Source organism: Leptidea sinapis, chromosome 20, assembly GCF_905404315.1.
Source record: "Leptidea sinapis chromosome 20, ilLepSina1.1, whole genome shotgun sequence".
NCBI classification, from domain to species: domain Eukaryota; kingdom Metazoa; phylum Arthropoda; class Insecta; order Lepidoptera; family Pieridae; genus Leptidea; species Leptidea sinapis.
This window is the reverse complement of record NC_066284.1, coordinates 2,947,338-2,971,600: the sequence shown is the minus strand read 5'-3', so window position 1 is coordinate 2,971,600 and position 24,263 is coordinate 2,947,338. Positions and strand designations below refer to the sequence as shown.

Below are 24,263 nucleotides of genomic sequence, written 5' to 3'. Positions count from 1 at the left end.
TTCAACAACTTTATAATAATAGATATTATATGCTATTCCTTTTAACAACATACTTCTTACCTATGTTAAAATTTGAAAGGATAAGTTACATGCTTTAAGCATTAATTACATTTATATAAATAACACATGAATAATTCTAGAAATCACTAATAAATAATTATATTATTACTTAGGTATATAAAAAAAAATTATTAATAAAATGGCAATAATATATAGGTAGATCAGTAAAATCCTTCTTAGGTTGTGTGCAAGAGTTTCTAATAAGAACGTTACCAATACAAAGGCTAAGACAACTAAACGTACCTCAAAATATCTTCTCAGTTTCATAATCAAAAATCACTGTCTAGTTGTAGTAAATCACAATGATTTTTTAACAAAATAAGCGCAACCACCGCTTGCGACCCTCGGATTCAGTATGCGGCGGCTGCGGCTGTGAAAATCGATGAATTCGGTATTGATTTAACGCCCGCGGGGTGCGCGTTTATCGTATCGATCGACGCTTTACCACTCGGCTAAGTTCGGGAATATTCGGTAGGAGACGACAAGCGTCACGTTGAACGCAGGGGCAGGGTAAAGGGGTGCATTATTTCGGCGCCCGCCCTGCCCTACGAGCTTTCCAGATTCAACCCACGCGATGCCACCCTGTTCATGCGCAAATTGCATTCGTTGTATATTTATAGACACAATTTTAAATATTATTTTCATTCACAATTTACTATGCATTAGGCTATAAAATATACGATAATTTTAAAATTTTGTCGACGTATTAAAGTATGTAATAATTAATTGACAAAATAAGACTACAATTTAGGAAAATCTGAACTGTTTAAATTTAAGTATTTTTAAATTATTTAGTTTGTAATGTTGTTCATATAATTCTAGTCTTAGCACCTAAATATTATGGTTTTGTTTTATTCTGCATAATTAAAATTTGTATGTAGTTTTAAGTTCTTTCCTTTTTCTTTTATAATTAAGTATTAGGTACACTTCAATTTATATAATATGATGTATTCCGACGAACTTTTTTCACGGTAAAACTCGAATGAGTTTACGTACAAGAATTTTGACATTTATAATATGTAATTTGTTAATAAGAAATAAATAAATAAAAAAAGACAAGATAATTGAACAAATTCATTGGGGATGAAAAAAGTCTGGAACTCCATGAACCATAAACCATAATTATTATATACTCATTAGAATTTGCTTATTAAGACCTCTTTGCATCCTGTGCGTCCCAATACAATAACTACCTACTTATTATTACCATAGAGAATTACTCGTATTTAACTATGCAAATGTTTTTATGTATGGAATTGATGTTTAAGTAAATGAAAAGGAAAATAATATATTCAGTGTACTTGAAATAAAATAAAATCCAAAAAAATAACGACTACAAACAACAAACCCACTAAAATCAAATACTTAAACTTTATAGGCCGCTTTGGAATCGTCACTATAAATATTTCTTTTAAATTATTGAATCTACCATATTATGTTTGGAAATAGTAGAGCTCGGGAAAAGAACATACAAGAAACTCGACGGCCACTCCTTTTAATCAAATAGAGTTTTTTTTAAATGGCTGTAATATAGATAATAAATTAGTTTATAAGGTTCTGCATCCAATATATGAATCGTGTTAAAAGTTAAAAGCATTTTAAACATCAAATATTTGATAAAATGTAGGTTTTTTTAATGATTTTTTTTTTATGAAAATAAGAGACGAGACGAGCATGGTATTTGATACGCCCTGCCCATTACAATGCAGTGCCGATAAGGATTCTTGAAAAACCCAAAAATTCTAAGAGGCACTACAACTGCGCTCGTCACCTTGAGACATAAGATGTTAAGTCTCATTTGCCCAGTAATTTTACAGAATAAACTTTATAAGTAAATATAAATAATCCTATATTGGATACATCAACATTTAGAGTATGAATACATAATTGTTTATGTAAGGATGCTTCGTGAACATGACAGTGGTGATAGCTGTCATAATAAGTAACCACATCCAATAACTGCAATGATTTATTAACTATAACAGGTCGACCTGGCACTACAAGCAGCACCCGTTCACGAGTTGACGCATGGACCAGCCATCGTTCTCTTCTCACATAATTTGAGGGAAGAAGACAACCCGCCACACGATGCCGCCGCAAATAATTCCATTTTGATGAGTATGACGAACCGTGTTATATCATTGACATGATAACTAAATTCACATAATAAAAATTTAAAAAAAAATTTTTTGGTAATGAAGCACTTTCATATGATACCCCACTTACCACCGTTAACTTAATTCAAAATTTGGATCTCCGTTCCTTGCTTAAAGAACCTGTTTTTTATGATTTAATAACAAAATATTTTAAAAAATGTATGATTTCAGACTTTGACCTGATGGTGATTGATACGCCCTACCCATTACAATGCAGTGCCGCTCAGGATTCTTGAAAAACCCAAAAATTCTGAGCGGCACTACAATTGCGCTCATCACCTTGAGACATAAGATGTTAAGTCTCATTTGCCCAGTAATTTCACTAGCTACGACGCCCATCAGACCGAAACACAATAATGTTTACACATTACTGCTTCACGGCAGAAATAGGCGCGTGTGGTAGTAGTTGGTACCCATAATATAGCAGGCATCCTGTGCAAAGAGCCTTCCACAGATATATATATACCCCGTTCTTGTAGAATATATTTTTTTTAAATTTCAATTCGATACCACCACGCGTACCCAACATAAAGGGTATTGATAGACATAGAGACGGACAGACGGACTACAAAAAAAAATGGGTAATACGTCTTTTATTTGCATCAATAGTTTTACAATTTGGTGTTGTAACTTTGGTGTTTAATACATAAAAAGGAATAATAATTTTCAACATATCCATAATTAAAACATTCCTCGCATTGTTTACATATATTGGAAAACTGATACTACAGGCATATGAATATAGATAGACACATTGACTGGATGAAAAGAGCAATAGATAGAGCTTATTGGTAAGGTTTAGGGGAGGCCTTAGCCGTAGAGGCAAGTACCTACTACTTAATTTATTTAGTATAGTTAATTTAGTACTATTTAATATTTAATAATAGGTAATTTAATATTTAAATTACTTTTAATTAATGTATATACATACTATTGGACCCGACAGACGTTGTCCTGTACACACGTCTTAAATTTGACAAATCGGTCCAGCCGTTAGGAGGAGTTCACTAACATACACATGAGCAGGAGAATTATATTATATGGACGGAATTGGGAAACTAAACCAATCTCAAATTCACCGCAACACACAGAAAGTTTCATAAAAATCGGTCCAGCCGTGAGTTCAGTTACAACAGACGCACAAAAGAAATATATAATATATATTAAAATAAAATAAATGAAATTTTAGTTAATTTTTTTAAATTTCTATTTGAAATCACATGCGAGACGTCGAAGAGATTTGTACATAGAGCGATCATAGATAATTTATTACATATAGGTTACGGGGATGTCGAGGTCAACCGTGGTGTGAACCCAACCTAAGTTTATCAAAGAAGTTTTCACTTCAAAAAATTCTATATCAGCTTATACTCGTCAATCCAAGGAGAGATCTAAATAGTAATCAGAGAATATACATTATGTATATTATGTGGACTGTATCAAAGAATATGTAATAGTACAAGTTACTTACTGTACGGACAATCAATTTTAAAGCAACGAAACATCGAGCTTAAAATTTTTATTTTTTTATGACAATCATTAGTTTCGGATTCTAGTAGAAAGTAAAGGGAGTCGAAACACTTGACTCGATACAATAAAATCATTAATCAATTTAAGAAAGATTCTTCTATGGAAAAAGCAGTTTCATTTCAGGACGGTCCATATTATCAACTAGCTACACGTCTAGCCCACGTCGACAACTAGCCCGCGAAGTCGTCCGCGTGGAAATTGCAAATTAGAATTAAATATATTCAGTAGTTTTTGCGTTTTACCCGGACATACATACCCTCAATCAAAAATTCTATAAAGTTATTTTTCGGGTTGATATTGTTTGAATGTGTTCAGCAAGAATCTTGCTGTGTGCAGCAAGATTTCTTTAAAAAAATATTCAATAAATAATAATTCCTAAATTTTTCACAAACCAATCACCATTATAATTCGTGTACCTATGTATTACCTACCATAATTGACAGGTTGGCAACCCTGGCTCTGAGACGTAAAATAAAAAGCTGATTTTAATAATGTTAAAATAATTATAATTATTAAAAATGATTAAATCTTGAAAAAATTTGCTCTGCCATCAGTCGGCAGTCCTACTACTCCACAGCTGAATATCTAAGTGATCGGACAGCCTGGGAGTAGATTATGATTATTTAATAGCAATAACAATGATAGTAGTTAACTTTTGTTTTGTTGTAAACTTTTTTAAAAAGAAAGGGAAAGTTTCTTGCTGCCCCGCTTCTTTCTCTCTCAGAGCGCCATTTGTTTCCGAAGCGGTACTAGTAGGTATATTAGAAATGACATCAAAAAGAATTCTAAAGAAATCAATTCTGAGAAAATAAATGCCTTTTATGCCTAATTAACCACATTAACCAGTCTTTTATAAATAATAATAATCATTATTAATCACTATCTATACAGATAGATATATATTTATTTACCATAGGGAGTGACAACAATATTTGCTATATTGCAACAACACTTGGTAAACGTTATGAAGCAATATTAGTTCGTAAAGGAGCCTTGACATGGGGCGAAAAACTGATAAGAAACTCCCAAGTCCCAGGTCATCTTTTAATTACTTCAATTTAAACAATTTTAGGAGGCCTGCGCAGAACCAGTCAAGAACCATGGCATCATTATCCAGTATCCTCCATAAATCTACAATACTTGTACTATAGTAAGCCTTCTTTATCAAAGAAGTTTTAATATATTTCTTAAATTTGTGCTCAGTCAGCCCTAGTTACTGTCTGGTATTTTATTGTAAAATTGATTACCAAGACTTCTGAAGGAGCCCTTAAATCTAGCTAACGTTAAAGAAGTTTAGTCTTTCTTCCCGAATTAATGATTGAATTCAAATTACAATTTTTCTTGAATTCAGTAATATTTTTTCTAACATAAGTACCAATAATAATGTACCTACAGGAGGGAAGGGTTAGGATGTTTATCAACTTGAATCTTTCCCGAAGCAAGTCTCTTGGTCACATAGCATAAATTGCACTAATAGCCTTGTTTTGGTATGGTCTGCCCCTCCCTAAATTACCTCTTTTTAAAAAGTTAAAATCGAATTACTTATCAGGGCGTACCGAAAAGGGTGGGGTACATTGAAAGTTCTATAATAAGCTTTGTTAAGTACCAGTGGTAGGCCCCTTTGCACAGGATGCCGGCTATATTATGGGTACCACAACGGCGCCTATTTCTACCGTGAAGCAGTAATGTGCATTACTGTGTTTCGGTCCGAAGGGCGCCGTAGCTAGTGAAATTACTGGGCAAATGACACTTGACATCTTATGTCTCAAGATGAGTTGTGGCCGCTCAGAATTTTTGGGTATTCAAGAATCCCGAGCGGCACTGCATTGTATTGGGCAGGGCGTATCAATTACCATCAGCTGAACGCCCTGCTCGTCTGGACCCTTATTTTCATTAAAAAAAAAACTAGTTATTTTATGTAGAGGTATTTCGTTAACATTATGTGCTTTCTTATCTAGGTACATATCATAAACATATGACACGTGAAACGTACCCTCCCTCCCCTAAGGCATTGAGAAGAAACGATGGCACCGTGCTCGTGAACAAGTGCTGCTTGATGTGACTGGTCGATCCTGTCGCAATTCTCTAGGGACTAAAATGATTTCCACAGCTTAAATTCGTATGAAAACCTTAGCATTAGTTCTTATCTTAGAACGCCTAACGATTATTATGAATGTCTTAAGTTTAGCACAGTTTGTTCTGATAATAGTATACCTACTTATGATTACTATAGTTAATTATAAAATCTAGGTACGAAATAATGGAACGATATGGATGATTGCTAAAAACACACCAGTACAATCAAAGAAAATCTTACAAGTACAATGTGTTTTAGTTAGTACTTATAGATTGATGAAGTGAAAAGTTTTTTAGAGGCGTTAAGCACTTTTCTTGGGATGGGTATTAAATGTTAAACTCGCGTTAGGACACGTGGCCTGACTGAGAATTCGTAAGACAGTCGTTGAAATTATGTATCAAAGATTTATACTTGTGTCTACTTATAGTTCGGCTATTTCAATCTATGCCTAGTTTGGGGCAAGATAATTTGTGTAAGAGTGTTTCAATATTATTATTTAATTATTATTTATAACCTATGTGTAGATTAATAATATAAAATACATTTTGGATTGAACACATATCTACTCTGTCAAAAATATGTCTGTGAAAGTCTGTCTTCCTCAGATACATAATAGCGTCAAGGGTTAATGTATACCTACACTTTTATAATAAAGTCCCAGCCACTGTTCAGGCATTATCTATGAATAAATTTATTGGTTTTATTAAAAAATGGCTCTGTCTTCTTCACAGCAGAATATCTAATTGATCGGACAGCCTGGGACTAGATTATGATTATTTTATAGCAATAGCAATTAAAAGAGCGCAAAAAAAGAATGCTGGGAGAGTTTCTTGCGCCGCTACCGACACAAATTGTTTCCGAAGCGGTAGTAGTATCTAGCAGGTATAGTAGAAATTACATCAAAAAGAATTCTAAGGGAATTAATTTTGAGAAAATAAATGCCTTTTAGGTGTAGATTAATAAAAAAAAATACTTTATTGATTGAACACATATCTAAGTACTCTGTCAAAATATGGGCTGAATATGGATATTATTTTGCCTGTTGGTAAGTTTCCGCGCGAGTGATGACCGTGAGCCGTGGGGGCTTCGGCCGGGCCGCGGTCGGAAAATCAATAAAGTCTGCGCACGCGATCAACGATCGCGCCTCCCTCTTGCATCAGCCCTCGCAGCGCGAACAATACATTTTGTTCTACCTATTTCAAAAATCAATAAAAACTGTCTATGGATTAGTATACCCAGCTTTCAAGGAAGCAGTTTCTTAGTGGGATCTAAATTTGTAATTATTTCTAACAAAACTAAATTTTAAATAAGTAACCCAGAAACGCTAGTTTAGGAGACAATAGTGTTTGTTACGGTTTAGACGGATACCAAGCTTTCCCGTGATGTCATAACTCATGAACAATTCAAATTCAAATATATTTATTAAAATAGGATTCAAAAGAATATTGTAAGGTATGTTATCGTAGATACCTTATACATTTATCTACTGGAGTTTGGTTTTTATTAAAGCATTTTTTCATGATCGCACGTAGGTACATAGGGCTCACTCGATGGCAAGCTATGTTTTTTTTATGACAATAAGGGACGAGACGAGAAGGACGTTCAGCTGATGGTAATTGATAAGCCTTGCCCAATTGTCATATTGAATTGTTATTGCGCTTGTCATCTTGAGATATTTCATTTGGAAAACAAATTATTACATATATAACTAGGTTAAAAAACGGCCAAGTGCGAGGACTCGCCCATGAAGGGTTCCGTAGTAGCAAGTAATTGCAAAAGCAGCATATAAAAGTTATATAGAAAGGAAAGTGAATATTATTTAAACGGAAAAGGCGAACAATCTTTACTTAAAACCATACATTGAGCTTTCATCATTTATACATATTAAAAAAGACGACTTACTAAATCTCGTTCAAACCAATTTTCGTGGAAGTTTGCATGGTAATGTAAATCATATTTTTTTTTAGTTTTATCTTTCACTTTGGAAGTGTCTGTCGCGCAAACTATTCAGTTTAGATAAAAAATATATTAGATACCTCAATTTTTGAAGATTTAGGCCACACATGGGTTTGATGAAAAATATTTTGAGTTTTAGTTCTAAGTATGGGGAACCCCCAAAATATATTAGTTTTTTTTCTATTCACAGAATACATGTACTTGCCAAGTTTCAACAGTATAGTTCTTATAGTTTCGGAAAAAAGTGGCTGTAATATACACGGTCAGACAGACAAACATAACGAATCTATAAGGGTTCCTTTTTTTGTCATTTGGCTACGGAACCCTAAAAGTATACATCTTTTAACAATTTGACAGTTTACAACTTCGTAGATTTATCGAGGACCGATGAGAATACATTAATTATTCAATTATTAATTTGCAAAATAAGATTTTGGTTAATTTACATAATTTTTCATCCATCGTCGATAAGGCAGGAAATGATATTCATTTTAAATTTCAACAAAAGCGCGTTTTTTAAACTATTTTTATTTTTATACAGCCGGTATTTTATGACAATAATTTATTATATGCGGATGAAACATTGGAGTCAGCTATTTGTTAAAAGTTGAAAGAGGAGTAAAAACAAGCTTACGGGTCACCTGATGGTACCATGTGACCACCGCGGCCAACAGTACCTACTATCGAATTTTAGCGAATTCAGTAAACAGGAAAACACTTCTCTTTTCCCATCCAGGGACCCCACCAAACTACAAGTACCTTGCTGTAGAACTACATTATTTCAGAGAAACTGTTTTTCTATGTGCATAAAAATGTATAATCACATCCCAAAAATAATAAGAGAGGTATCGTCAAAAAGGAATTTCTCATCTTAATTGAAAATATACCTTAGTAAAACTGCTTATATTCATTAGACGAATATTTTCAACTAAAAACTTGACTACACTGGCCTTCAAAAGTAAGTATCACACTTTTAAAATTGGAATAACGTTTTAAATAAAAAGGACTCCAAAGAGAATTTAATTTTGTACATAAAAACTTTATAGTCGGTAACCTTCTTTTAAGAATTGGCTGAAAAAAACTTCAAAACCAAAACCATTCCTTTTTCAAAGTGGACGTTTCCGAATCACAATTTTACCATTCACATCTTTCTTTCTGTTTTAAATTTTTTTAAAGATCGATGGGTCTTGTTTTAAAAATTTATGCTAAAAAGCACATAACATTTATTTATCATGCCTCTTTCAGTTGAAGAATGTGCTAGGATCATGGCTTTTCTGGAACTAGGCATCAGTATGCGTCGCACTGCAAGAATGGTGGGTGTGACGGTACGAACGGTCCAGAAGGTAAAGCGAAGGTACGAAGAGACTGGACACCATCTGAGGAGACCTTGTAATGGCAGACCCAGGTATACCAGTGTACCGAGAAGATCGTTAAATTATTTCCACTGTGTTAAGAAATCGCCACCAAAATGCAGTTGAAGTCCAGCAACAGCTTCTTCAGACCCGGAGGGACTACATTAGTGACAGTACAGTGAGAAGAAGACTTGCTGAAGCAAATTTGAAACCCCGAAGACCAGCGAGTGGCCCAAAACTCGAGAGACAGCATCGAGTAGCGAGACTGCGATACGCTCGTGAACACATGCAGTGGGATGAAGAAGAATGGTCAATAATTTTGTTTGCAGATGAGTCTCGATTCTCCCTTTACACTTCTGATGGAAGGCGAAGTGTTTACAGGCGACCTGGTGAGCGATAGCTTCAAGCCTGCATCTCAGAAAGAGTCCAATACGGTGGAGGCAGTGTACATGTATGGGCTGGCATATCTTCAGAAGGTCGCACAGAGCTAGTAGCCATAGAAAATGGCACCCTCACTGGGCAAAATATGCTCAAGAGATTCTCAATGAGTATGCAGGGTCGTATTTAGCAAATATGGGTGATGGATCGATGCTGATGCATGATAATGCCCGGCCACACACGGCTCATATCGTACAAGAGTATATTCAGGAGGTCGGTATCAGCGTGATGGCTTGGCCATCAAGAAGTCCTGATCTCAACCCGATTGAACACGCCTGGGATGAGCTTGGGAGGCTAGTCAGAAATCGCAGACCACCACCTACTACCCTCAGGGCACTAAAGCAGGCCCTGGTAGAAGAATGGGAGAATATTCCCCAACATCGGCTCCGAAACTTAGTGTTCAGTATGCCTAACCGGCTCGAAGCTGTAATCAGTGCTCGAGGAGGCAATACCAGTTATTAAAAATTCAATAACATGTAATACATTTTAGTTGAATTTTTTTACACTAAACTAAAAAAGTCTATTTTCATTGTTTTATCTTTTTTAAGTTAAAAATGTTACTAATGTATAATTTTAGTTTCTAAGAATTAAAACCTATAAAATTTGCAACAAAACGTTTTTAATCTTAAATCTCTACCTTCTATAGCTGTTAAGAAAAAAAATTAATTGTAAAGTGTGATACTTACTTTTGCAGGCCAGTGTATAAACTATATAATACTGCTACTAATCTTTTGTTAAATTGATATTGTTACTAATGATTTAGAAATGTATTTTATAAAATATGCACGTCAAAAATGTGGCAAACATGTACTTTATAATAGTTATGTAACATCAATCTAACATGTTTATGCAAATAAAAACTTTGACTTTATCTTGTAACAGAGGCGTCGAATAAATGTATGACTATGAGACTCAACGGTTCCAACTATTGCGACACCGACACTTTCTGGGATCCTGTACAAAAGCATGTACATCACCCAACCGAGGACTTACTTACTCGACTTAGCCGAGTCCTTATGTATACCAAGTTCATATGTAACTGCTGTTAAAATTATCCCAATCTTAAATATTAAATAAGTGTCCCAAAAACAATATTTATTTTTTCTACTTTTCCCTCGCACAGCCACTTTATGGAATAATCTGCCGGCTGCTATATTATCAAACCGACACGACTTAGGGATCAAGTTTCTAACATACTTCCATCTTAAATGCATCCCACGTCTGGCATTCCATAACCGCGCCTTTCACTACAAACTTTTTGCCCTTCACAGCCACTTTGTGGAATGATCTGTCGGCTACTATATTCCCGAACCAACACGACTTACGGCCGTTCCCAATATACTATCTACAGATAGAGATAAATTACTACCTTCTACTGTCAGTAATTAACTGTTATGTTATCAATAATCTGAAGCTGTCCCAATATACCCGATAAGTCATTCTTATCGCCTTATATTGGGACGCGTGAATTGCAATTTCCATACAAACCTCCATCGCTGGTAAGCTATACGTCGTCCCGTTGACAGATAGGGTGTACGGATAAGGTGAGTTACCATCGATAAGTTTATTGGGACAGCAAAGTCAACGATAGTTACGATTTTTATCTCAAGTAAGAGATAGACTGAATATTGGGAACGGCCATTAGAGACCTATAGCTTATAATATACTCCTACTTAAAGGCCGGGCATCCATCTTTTGACCTCTGGTATTGCTTAGTTACTACACATACGCAGGATGTTAAGTCATCAACGCCACCCGCGTTCTCTTCCAGACGGATCACAGGATCGTTGCCGGCCTTCTAGAAAAGTGTGTGCGTTTTTTTTAAGTTCCCATGTCGTATCGTACTGTAAACACCGCACAAGGAAGCTTGTTTAATAAGTGGAAGAAAGTACCATGAAAGCCACACATCCACATGGTCGGGATGATATCGTAATTTGTGGCGTGTCGAGCGAGGGTGGAATGCGGTCGCAGGTATCAGATCAAACAGCACTTCGGAAACCTCCCCGTGAAAAATGCGTAAGAAGAGACACAATGACGTCTCTACGCAACGCCAATGATCTAGCCGTACACAGAGCACTCGATCCCCGGTAATTCGAGCAGCTCTGCGTTGCACGCGCTCAAATGGTTAGAGCTGATACTGGGGTGCGCCAGACCAGAGATGACAGCAATATTCTATATGCGGGCGGACCTGCGCTTTATAGAGCACTATAACGTGGGCTGGCTTGAAGTATAGCCATGCTCTATTTATGACGCCCAGCTTCTTCGAACCCCTTTGGCTTTTGATTCCGAGACCCAGTATCGCGATACTAGGCGAGGCTTTGGGAAGTGTACAGGCATAAAAGGCATTTATTTTCGCAAAATTGAATCCTTCAGAATTCTTTTTGATGTCATTAAAGTGAATAAAGTCAAAAAAGTGTTATCGAAGAGCGGCGATACGACAAATGGGTTTTTCAGTGGTAAACGCGCAAACTTGAGTCTTACATTACAGCTTTACTTAAATCAGGATAGATACTAGCCAGTAAAAAAAAAGTAAACACAAATAAAAATAAACCAACAATTATAATTTTATTTCCACTTATTATTATTATCTCCACTTATCCATACCTACCGTATTAATAGCGTAACATTTATAATTCAACAACTTGTTCTTGATCGGGGTAAGGGGGAAGTGTCAAATTATACTTCTGTATAATGCCGGGCGGAAGGAATCTACCGCCAAGGTAATGCTTAGCGTCTCCTATAAACTCTGGCTTCGCGCACTGCTTGGGCGCTGACAACGATATCAGTAACTCGGGTTTTAAGGCAGCTTCTGTGCCTGGACCTTTCTCTACATCCCATCCGCTGGGGATATCAACACTGAAATAATAATGCTTTAAATAATTAATCGCCGAGATAAATTTATATCTATGATCACGGTGGAAGTAATTTCTCTCCTTCAGCGCTATACCATTTATAATTATTGAGGGTAATCGCGTTGCCAGCCTTTTCGAGTGTTCTTATGTTCTAAGTATGAAGAAGTGCGTAGACCTAAAGGGTCGGCAACGCTCCCGTGATTCCATTGGTGTTGCAGGAGAGGTGGCAGCGGTAATCACTTATTTTATGAGATGGTTGAGGGGACAAGCAAGTCATTCAACCGATACTAAGTGATCCGCCCAGGACCCACAATTCTAAGCAAAAATCGTAATTGCTCCAAGTTATTTGTGTTTAGTGTTTATGACAGGCTATGTCCCACACTCACGATGTGTATCATTTTGTTTTAGTGTGCGTGAGTTGTAGAAAATACTGAAAATAGAGGTTAACAGTTCGTCACTATTTTTTTCGATGTCACTACTGTCACATTCTATCTGAACAAATAAATTATCTAAAGTATATTCCTACAAATAAGCTTCAAATTCATAAAAAAATGGCTTATTAACCTATTGGTCAAATGGTTTATGTTTCTGGCCAAGTCCAAAAACAAAGAATGGGCAGTGAACAAAAGGCTTCTTTTTAACTTACTCACTCTTCTTTTACACTTGCTCGCTACACAAACTTATTCTCTTTCGCCCCATAGCTTTCATTGGCCTGGCCTGGCCTCAGCCTATGAGTTAACAGGTTGATTGTTTGATCACCATTAGAAACACTTCATATTTTTCTGTATCTCTATGTTTTTTCATATAAATAGTATTTATAATCAGCATAGGAATGTCTAATGAATGAAGTCCTATGAGGCAGCAAGCCACTATAACTTTATTGTGAAAGTCATGTGATTTGCAATGATACAATATGATGATTACTTATATTAAAAATGAATTTCAAATATGAAATTCCAATAGGAAACTATGAAAGAAATCTTAAATTAGTATTATAAATATTCAATTTATAGGATATTATTCTTCATAAAATAATGTTTTCCTGATAATAAATCTTCTTTAATTTAATATCAATGCATATTTACAGAAGTTAAGAACTTTTAATACCAAACAAAATGCTACACAGTGGCAGTTATAAACAAACAAAAAACAAAAAGTGATCAGATTTAAATTTTCTTAAAGTAACTCACCTGCAAACAGGCACACCAGAATGAATCAAGGCATCTAAAGCAGGCTTTAACACATCTCTAACTGGAGGCTTGAAGCTGAACCCAAACAGAGCATCAACAACTAATTTATACTGATCTTTTATTTCATTTATTGGAGGTAGAGTTTCTATGATTTTTACTCCAAACTTTTCACATTGACACAGCAAGTTCTCATATAACGGTTTGGGGGTACGTTTTGGATAGTAAACAGCTACAGAATACCCAAATCCAGTCATGTGTCTGGCTGCCACTAAGCCGTCGCCACCATTGTTCCCTGGACCACAGACTATTAATGTTGAGTTATATCTGTAACAAGAGCATGTGTAGTGATACACTTTAGGTAGTAGTAATGCCTGAAAGAATCAGAACAATCAAACCAAAATAGATTCAGTAGATGAAGTCTCTTGGTAAGAGTTGAAGTGAGTCTCTTTTGAATGTTGCATCTTCTAGAAAGTGTGATTGTAGCAATTAAGAATGATGAGCAACATTGGTCACTGCAGACTGACCATAAACACAACATAGGTCTCGTCACCCAAATGTATTTAAAAATTAACAACCAATTTCCACTATTTTGCAGTTGGAAATTGACACTGAACAAGTATAGTTGCAATCCATTTGTCCAATCTGATCAGTGGTTATGAATCTTTGTAATTTTTCTAGTATCAGCTAATACATAAATGTAGATGATGACATGTTAACATTATTTTTTAATGTAATACCAATAATATTATAACTTACGATGATGCAGGGAAAACCTTAGCAACTGCAGTAGCTACACTTAATCCAGCCAACTCCATTAACTGGTCGACACTGAATTTGTAATCATTAAATAGATCTTGATCTAACTCTGCAGCATGCTGTTGGGATAAGTATGTTAGATTCCGCTTCATGTTTCGACAATTATTTTCATCACATCCCATTATACTTAATTTGCAACTGTTTGCTACTCTGAGCTATAAAAAGAATGCTGGGTAAAATGTGAATTAAGTACTAAGGAAAAATATAGAACATAATAATAGTTAAAATTAAAAAATATATAAGTAATTTTTAAAACATAGTTAAGTATTTTAATTATAAATTAAATACGTACAAACAAGGCTGTTCCAACAAGTCTGGTAATCAACATTAAGATAAATTGTAGTCTATTTATTATTATCTTTATTTTAAATTAAAGAATAGATAATTAATATGCAAAATAATTAAATCTAATAAAGTTTCATTTGAATTTATATCCAAAAATCTCATATAGATTAGAAATGCGATTTTAATAGGAATATTAATTTGAAATGTCTAAATATTAAATTAAACACATTTGAGAATTCAAGATAGTGTAAAGTCATACAATTATTGAAATGTAAATAATAATATAATATTCCTATTTCCTTCCAACACTATGAACTCTAAAGTGCGGCTCTGAACTCTGAAGTTTCAGTTTTAATACTCTGTGCTCTGAACTCTGAAGAAGTCCGAACATAGACCAATTAGTATAGTAACTAGACTTATTGATAGCTTCCGTCTCACTCACACGAGAAAAAGAAAAACTTATGCGAGTCATATGTAAAAAATGAGATAGAGTGATTAAAATTTTTTGTTTCGCCATGCGTGCCGGTTTTTTCCAAGGTCAGCACACCCAACAAACTTGACAGCGCTGCACAAATATTTTGTTTACCTACTTTTATCTTTTATTTGCGTCAATAAAAATAGCTATTATTGTTGTGAAACGTGTGAAATATCTCTCTATTTATTCAACATCAGTGACAATTATATCTATATATATATATATTATCTGTCTCATGTTGGCCACGGCAAACCGATGTCTATAATACTATACTTGGACTATGAGTCCGAACATTAACTTACAAGCGGCAATTAACACTTGACAATGAGTGTCATGTCCTGACTGTGGTCATGTCTGGTAAAATCTCGGATAAAATATTTAAAAATTAAGTTGAAATTTTGGAATAAAAATAAGGATGAATAAAAATTAGAGTAAGTGTCGAAAAATCAGTAATTATTTAAAATTTCGTATTTATGAATTATGGAATAAAGGATTCGCTAGCATGTTGGCGCGCGGATGACATCCTTGTGGCTAAATCAAAATCCAATGATAAAAAAGGAAACCAACCCCACTCCAAGGTGACCCCTGATGATGGGACGCTAGAATGCATCCTTCTAGAAAAGGTTTATGGAAAATGAAGAATAATTATTAAAAAAAAAAATTACTTTCATCTACAAACAACTTGTATTGTAAAATTGTATTTTAAGTAAAAGTAGAATATTTAAATCATTTTTCAATAAACTCGATAACAAGAAAACTCCCCGTAGGTTTATGGGCAAAAAAATCTTTATGTAGGTCAGACCTCCATTTTTTCACTATACCATGTCATCAGTAGTCGTACATTTTTATAATCTAAGATTTTTATGTCACAATATGTTGACAAATGACATTTATGATTTCCGCCATAAAAATGGCTGCGTTGAGAGTGTTCAGTCGTAATATACCATATTTACGACAACAATTTTCAGCGCTATTAGGAAATACATCACCGTCAGTCAAATTTATTTGTGTTGTTGTTGTAATTGGCTATGTGTTATCATTTTCCCGTGATGTGGTTAATGTTCTTAGTGTTACTCCAGGATATTTATTGCCACCTTCTTTTCAATTGTGGTCTACTTTCACGTTCTGGTTCCTTGAAATACATTTGTGGGAGGTGATCATAGACATAATAACTGTCGGTTTGTGTGGGAAACTAATTGAACCATTATGGGGTCAAATAGAAATGATGAAGTTTTTTGTGTTGACGAATATTGGTGTTGCATTCCTCACAACATTTTACTATCTGATGATATTTTCATGGACGCAAGAAACATCGTATCTGTTCGATATTCACGTTCACGGCCTTGCAGGATATCTGGCAGCAGTATGTGTTGCCGTAAAACAGATATTGCCAGACCATTTGTTGATAAAAACTCCGCTAGGTATGCCACATAATCATTGATAAGCTAACTTCAGTTAGTAAACTTTGGCTTTATTTATTATTTTTTTTCAGGGAAGCTTACAAATAGATCACTTCCACTGTTATTGCTTTTAGTAGCGATATTATTCTGGGCTGTAGGAGCATTAGAGGGAACATATCCGTGTATGTGGGGAAGTGGTACTTTACTATCATGGATATACTTGAGGTTCTGGCAAAAACACAGCAATGGCTCCAGAGGAGATATGGCAGAGAATTTTAGTTTCGATAAGTAAGTAAGCATAACCTACAATTGATGTTTACTAAATAAAAAAGGCATACATAATATTAATAATTATAATGTTGAGCGACAATATCAAATAATATGATGTCAGGTGTAGTGTTTTGACATTGAAGATCTTACACACAAATTGTGATTTACACTTTAAAAAAATCATACCTACTTACAATAGTAATTTTTTATGTAAGTATTTCTATTTAATTACTTATGATGCAAAAGGCCAACTATAAAATAGATCTGTATATGGAGTCTGTTATGATCAGAAGACATACCAAGATAATACACATAATATAATGTTACATAATAGAAGGTTTGAATCCCTCATCACCTATAAATTTGGAAGATTTGATAATTACATAATGTTAACACTTACCACCTTATTCATTCATTCAGTTAAAACATGTTTTAAGCCTATCAAACTTTCAATAAAATTCCTTAATCATAATCATTTGTTAAACCACCAATAACTAATACATGTTGCCATTTCATACAAAAAACATGATTTTAACTGATTTAGATAACTGATAAGAGCAGGCAAATTGTTACCTATTTTGGTGGGGCTGTCAAAGTTAAGAGAAATGAAATAAAACATTTTTTATTAGTTTTCTCTCAGGTCTGCAGCATAAATTTTCAAATGAGTGTTGATTTGAAGTTGATTATGTGATCCTATTTTGAATAAAAGTATTATTTGAATGTCAACAGTCGCTTGTCACAAAGGATGTGAATATAGACTTTTTTTTTAATAGTTTTATCATGCAATCAGTTGAGAGACTATGAACAGATGTGCTCTGAGGTTATTGGCGATCAGAGTAATTTCATCTCATCATATGGTTTTGAAAAATCTGGATGTATGAATATAGACTTAACTAATATTTCTACCATAAATTGAAATTATTACTTCTTTTAGTAATACTTCTGCTTATATGACATAATATTAGAGGTCCCTTGGCCATCATTTTAACCGGTTGATACTGCATATTGATTATTCTTTAAGTATTGGTAAATGATTGTGAACTGTTTAAGGTGGTGTCAAGAGACAAGAACTTGAATATTAAGTACAGATCAAGAATTATGACATAATAATATGTAAAAATAATATATTTTATATTTTCAGTTTCTTTCCAACTGTACTTCAGCCTCTTGTCCGTGGTGTAATTAGTCCGATACATAGATGTTGTATCAGATTTGGATTGTGCTCACAAAGTCCACGCAGAGTGCACCTAGCATTGAGTCCTCGTGGTGTTACCATTTCAATGCCTGGTGTTGAACCACAAGATATGGAAAGGAGAAGGTGATTATAACTTAAATCCTAAATAATAAGGTTCATCAAGGTGTGATGATTATCAAAACACAGTGCATAACATCAGTGCTTTCAAAATAAGTATACCCATTATATCAAATTTTTAACCAACTTCAAAAAAGGAGGAAGTTCACAATTTGTCGGTATGTTTTTTTTAAATGTTTGTTACCTCAAAACTTTTGACTGGGTGAACAGATTTGGATAATTCTTTTTTTATTTGAAAGATGGTGCTTCCCGTATGGTCCCATTGTAATTTGGTCCAGATCTGAAAATAGCATCCACGAGAAAACCATAAGTCTTAAATTTGCTATACATACATATAGCAAAGTGGATGATACTTTTTTTATTTATTAGGTTTATTTACAATCACTTACATACAACAAATATAGAAAAGTAGAACTAAAAACTAGGAACTAAATGTAGTGATTACTTACAAATAAACAGCATGCACAGAAGTAATTAATTTTAGGTATTATATATTATAAAAGGTACAAATATATATTTTTTTTAAATTAATACATAAGTTTTACACAGTTACATCAATTTTCCAATTATAACATTATTAAAGATTACCAATGATGCTGCAAATGGTCTTGTGGAATTTGGCTAAGGAATCAGCAAATATATCAATATCAGCTACGCTATAAGAATTTAAAATTTTACATAATCGTGGGACTGGGGAATTGGTACCTAGGATCATTCCACAAAGTGGAGTAATAGGCTAACATGGAATTCTTACTGGTACTCTTAGACCAAATTTATATAGCAGTTCGGGACAGTCGATAAAGCCGTTCAATAGTTTATGAGTAAACAGAAGATCCAGAAGTTCTCTACGTTCATCCAAAGTGGTCAATTTAAAGATGGCCAGCCTTTCTTTGTAAGAAGAAATTTTCTTGGCTTTACCGGCCCTAAATGCCACATGCCACAAAAATCACTTCTGAATATGTTCCAGTCTTAGGATATGCATAGCATAGTGAGGAAGGCAGACAACTGAACCATACTCCAAGATACTCCTAACCAGACTGAAATAAAGGAGCTTTTTTATTTTTAAGCTTTTAAAAATATTGTGTTACATATAACAAACCCAAGCATTTTAGAAGCATGTTTTACTATGTTTTCTAAATGGGGAAATTTATTTCACACCATTGCATAAGTCTTTCTAAGTCCTCCTGAAGAAGCCTACAATCAATCAGGGAATCTATAGTCTTTGCGAATTTTAAGTCATCAGCATATATGTACATGGAAGATGTCAAAAAACAATTGAATATATCGTTAATGAAAATATTAAACAATATGGGACCTAAATGTGAGCCCTGAGGGACGCCAGATGTAATTTGACATACATTAGATTGAAAACCATTAACAACGACAAAGAACGACCGAGCCTGTAAATATGATTTCAACCAAGTAAGGAGAGCCAGTAAATCCATATGCTCATAATTTACATAAGAGAATATCATGTGGGACAGTATCAAACGCCTTAGCCACCTTTATACATTTACAAATAACTCAATATCGCGCCAACCGATTTCGATGATTCTTTTTTTTATTGGAATGGATATACTTCAAAGATAGTTTGGTGAGAGTTTTGGTTAGGTTCTGATTACGGAATCCATGACAAAGTAACTGAACTCTTCAATTCTTAGGAGCAAATTAACGATACTCGGCCGAATCTTTTTTATGCTATCCGGATATTTAAGTCATCTACCATAACATTGTCTTAACTTGACTATAAATAGTCAAATAATTGTCGTAATCGAATATGATGATCAATGGGTCTCCTTAACGACTTACAGTAAGGGTGTGATCTGTGGCAGAATTTCTATTTGTCTGTAATCAAATTGCAAAGCACTTACGTTCATTGCTGCATTGCAAAATTTAGTATATCTACGCATATTTAGACACATTGTTAGTTAGTGTACTTCAAATTCACTAAAAATCATAAAATAAAAAAGTCGTGAGGCGAGAGCGGGTCGTGGCGGAAGGACACCGATTCCAAAAATAACAGTAATCGTAACTATAAGTAGATTAATTAATTAGATTGTATAATAATACGCAATTATTTTTATACTTTTTAGTGCACATTATATCTTTTGTTTTGGAATAGTGTTTTTGAAGTCGGTTGTTTTTTTTTGTTAATTTTTTTTTATTTATGGCTGAGGATAGTGATCACTATAATATATTTTTTTAAAGTGATATGTGGGTAACACTGAAAATGTTTAGAACTGGCCAGTTAGAAACATTGCTAATGAAAACTTTTTTTGGATTTCAATTTTAGAACTCTGGTAACCTAATGTACTATATTGCATTCATTTTTCATTTGTTTTTGTGAATTGGCGGCAAATCTAACACTCTTGTTACACGTGAAAATAAACCTAACGCGAGAAAATTTTCGGTCAATGATTTATTATGACTTTCGTTGTGGGCTCACTTGACAACAAAGCATCATCCACCACCATCACCCATCTCGTGCCACTATTTACAATTGGTTTAACGAGTTTAAGCGTGGACGTAGCAATCTCAATGATGATCCGCGTGAGGGACGTCCTTTAACAGCGACTACTAGAGATAACATCAGTGCTGCGCATCAGCAGATACGGGCAAGCCTAGGCATTGGTATGAGTCAACTTCAAAAAATATTACACGAACATTTAGGCGTCAGGAAGTTTTGTTCCGGATGGATTCCCCATACTTTAACCGACGACCAGAAACACTTCGCATGGACTGGCGTCGCCAAATGTTAGACAAGTTCAACGGTGGTGACTCAAATGCTGTATTTGACATCGTCACAGATGATGATGAAGAAGCTGGATATATTGCTACGAACCCGAAACCAAAAGGCAATCAGCTCAGTGGGTGTTTCCTTTTGAGGATCGGCCAACTAAGGTAAAAAAGGTCTTGGGTCGGAAAGGTCATTTCGCGATAGTTGTGCTAGATGGAAGGACAGTTACTGCAGACTGGTATGTCAATCCCTATTTGCCTGTTGTCTTGGAAAAATTTAGCGCCCTCGAAGCAGGATCCTCCTTCACCACGACAATGCTTCAGCGCACTCCGCAAAACGGACTTGAATATTTGACTATGGCAGGTGTCGAGATAATGAGTCATTCGCCATACAGTCCTAACCTGGCGCCCTGCGACTTTTATTTATTCCCAAGAACTAAAGATAGAAGATAGGGTGAAAGCGTACGAAGATGCCATAGAAGAGACCCCTAAGGAAAACAGGGCCCACTGCTTTTCTCAGTGGTTCAATCGAATGCGACGATATGTAGAGAGGAACGGACATTACTGCGAAAAACAATAAAAGTATTGGCAATTTTCTACATTAAGCCGTTTTTCATTTTCTAAACATTTTCAGTGTTACCACTACTACTACCGTCACTTCTGGGATTAATTACTTACACAAATTAAATTTGAAATAACATTTATGAACGATACGGGACTCGAACCCGCGGTCAGACATACAAGTTTGATCAACGATACGTCGAACTACGATTAATTTATGTAAACACTATAACATACGCAAAAATTGGTCATGGTAAGTGATCACCTCCAAACAATCACAGGATAGTTTGCAGTCGTTTTATAAAAGTACTCACGCTCTGTTGTTGATTTATGTTTTATTTTTAGCCTAGGTTTAGTAATAAAATCGGTCAATATCATATAAATTATTAGCCAGAATTTACCAAAAGAGCGTTTGAGTATGGAAAAAGTAGTCCACATTACATATGAATTTTTTTTTCAATCAAATTAATTACTTTAATGACAAACTATTAACTTATTTGGCAAAAAAATTAAAAGGATTTAGTGCAATATATAACTGGACTTGTGTATGTATATAATCTATTATTTGTTTGTATTCTATATAATAATAATATATAATAAACCTGTTTAATTATTTCAGGCAAATTGCACTTAAGGCTTTAAGTGAGAGATTATCTAAGACATCAGAGATAACAAGACAAAAGAATTTATCGACAAAGGTCAATATGGATACAGTCAGAAAGACGCAGTCACATGTCATTCCACAGTTCCCAAGTGAGCCGGAAATTATTCAAGCACCTACTGAAGCTACTTTAATAGACATCAGCTCAGAAAACCCACCAACTACAAAAACATCATGATTGTAGTAAATTATAATTTGAATTGGTTGAGCTCACACATTTTGTTTGTAAAGTGATTATTTCAATGTGTTGTGGTAAAGAAAACTGTAATATATAATTTTAATTATTGGTGTATGGTGATAATTTGATTATTTGAGACTGTCTCACTATCAACTGTTACCTTTAAAAATATTACAGTTACAAAGTGGAAACATTGTGTTTGGAAAAGAGGCCGTCCATTTGCTGTGAAAAGAGGAGGAAATTTTGTAATCTGGCAATAATGGACTAAGTAAAGCGCGACCGCCACAAGCGAGTGATATTATTGTTATTCCGTCTACATCTATACTAATATTATAAAGCTGCAGTGTTTGTTTGTGTTTTTGTTTGAACGCGCTAATCTCTGGTACTACTGGTCCGATTTGAATGATTCTTTCAGTGTTACCCAACACTGAAAGAATCATTGGAATCAAATGGACTACCCAGTCCATTTATCGAGGAAGGAAAAGGAAAGGAAAATCAAAATTAGGGATCCGTAATAAAATTGCTATTTTGTAACACAAGGTGTAAAATCGAAAACCTATTTTTGCGTGCGCTGCAAAAACTATTGACAATAGAACAAAATGATGTACAGGCTATAATATAGGCAATAATTTATTACTTATAAAACTATCGCGTGAATTATACTTTATATGGCAAAACAACGTTTGCCGGGTCAGCTAGTTTTTCTATAAAGTAATAGAATGTGCCTCTACATGGTGATATGGGTCGCTGAATTCTCCGCTAGCTCCTCGACAACGCGAGGCTGTCGTTACCGAACACTCTTGCTGTGAGTGCTCTGTCAAATGAACCCTTTATTTCAAACCAATTGTATGTTTGTGAATTTGCAATAAAGCGGTAGTTCCGTAGCGAGTCTTCGCTACAGCATTGATATGTTGATTGGCGTTATAGTCGCCTTGTTAATATTACTTGTTCATGGTGATAGCGTGTAGATATCACAACTGGTTACTTTAAGTGTTTATTGACATTTTTGTGTGTCATTTGCGTGATTGTGAATTGAATCATTTTTATATAATTGATTGTATAAAACTCTTAAGGTAACTTTTACATGATTATTATGAAGGAAATATAATTACACTAAGATAAATTCTTTATTTGGGTTTGTTTCACCAAATAAGATAAAAATTGTTCAAAAACCCTTGATACCGTATTATTGTCAACATTATTACAGTAGAGACTCAATTATGTGGAACTAAATTACTGGCTAGTTTAAACTAAAGCTGTAATCATATAAGTGAAATTACTGGGCAAATGAGACTTAACATCTTGACTCTCAAGGTGACGACCGCAATTGTGGTGCCACTCAGAATTTTTGATCAGAAATGTACGTCCTGCTCATCCCGTCCCTTATTGACATAAAAAAACGATTTATGAAATTGAAAACATTTTGCTTACAAATTGACAGCAGGATACGGTTGGTGCAGAAAAGACGCGAGTTTTGTCATGTGGAAGCATTTCAGGCTGCAACCGATATATAACATTATTTCTGTTAATAAGTAACAATTATTATGAGATAGTGATGATTGAAAGGGTGTGTAGTGTTTTCAGTGATTATTCAAGGTAATTTATAATAAAGGCTATGTAGTAGCCTACATGTGTATGTACTCTTTAAACAACTAATAATAAAGATAAGCTTTTCTTCAAATATTTTCAATTGTCCAGATTTTCCGATATACAAATGGCTCAAAAACAATTAGACTGGTTAATAGGTTCTACTGTACTATGGAATCTGAAAGAGTATGAAAGCTTTGTAACTGTAATATAAGACTGTATAGTTATTTATACTTCCAAGTTATTTGTAATATATTATTATAATAATAATATTTTGCATTTGTTAACATTATATGAAAATAATTGTAAATATCATAATTGTAATAATTAATACCTAGTATTTAATAAAATATCTATGAATGATTAACGTT

General features: G+C 34.4%; 2 protein-coding genes across 4 annotated transcripts; one reads left to right on the top strand and one right to left on the bottom strand.

Annotated features, from left to right (window-relative positions):
• Nucleotides 1-12,109: 12,109 nt before the first annotated feature.
• On the bottom strand, nt 12,110-15,998 carry LOC126970109 (NAD(P)H-hydrate epimerase). Of its 3 annotated transcripts, none has more exons than XM_050815833.1 (4): nt 15,853-15,998; nt 14,368-14,582; nt 13,612-13,935; nt 12,110-12,425 (listed from the first exon to the last, which is right to left on the bottom strand). In XM_050815833.1, exons 1-4 carry the CDS (start codon nt 15,856-15,858, stop codon nt 12,197-12,199), a joined length of 774 nt encoding a protein of 257 aa, XP_050671790.1. In that variant the 5' UTR covers nt 15,859-15,998; the 3' UTR covers nt 12,110-12,196. The 3 variants fall into 3 exon arrangements, with proteins under 3 accessions (XP_050671790.1, XP_050671791.1, XP_050671789.1); XM_050815834.1 differs by lacking the exon at nt 15,853-15,998 and adding an exon at nt 14,972-15,062; XM_050815832.1 differs by lacking the exon at nt 15,853-15,998 and adding an exon at nt 14,720-14,945.
• A 98-nt stretch (nt 15,999-16,096) lies between these two features.
• LOC126970256 (transmembrane protein 115) lies at nt 16,097-24,259 on the top strand. The gene is made up of 4 exons (XM_050816082.1): nt 16,097-16,608; nt 16,680-16,875; nt 17,999-18,175; nt 22,086-24,259. The coding sequence occupies exons 1-4, from the start codon at nt 16,098-16,100 to the stop codon at nt 22,303-22,305; spliced, it is 1,104 nt and encodes a 367-aa protein (XP_050672039.1). The 5' UTR covers nt 16,097; the 3' UTR covers nt 22,306-24,259.
• The last annotated feature ends 4 nt before the right edge of the window (nt 24,260-24,263 follow it).

Coding starts and splice junctions, on each gene's coding strand:
- LOC126970256 (XM_050816082.1), top strand. CDS start 16,098: ATGGCTGCGTTGAGAGTGTTCAGTCGTAATATACCATATTTACGACAA. Junction 16,609..16,679: donor GTTGATAAAAACTCCGCTAG/GTATGCCACATA, acceptor ATTTTTTTTCAG/GGAAGCTTACAAATAGATCA. Junction 16,876..17,998: donor GAGAATTTTAGTTTCGATAA/GTAAGTAAGCAT, acceptor TTATATTTTCAG/TTTCTTTCCAACTGTACTTC.
- LOC126970109 (XM_050815832.1), bottom strand. CDS start 14,755: ATGTTGATTACCAGACTTGTTGGAACAGCCTTGTTT. Junction 14,583..14,719: donor TTGTTGGAACAGCCTTGTTT/GTACGTATTTAA, acceptor TTCTTTTTATAG/CTCAGAGTAGCAAACAGTTG. Junction 13,936..14,367: donor AAGGTTTTCCCTGCATCATC/GTAAGTTATAAT, acceptor CTCTTGTTACAG/ATATAACTCAACATTAATAG.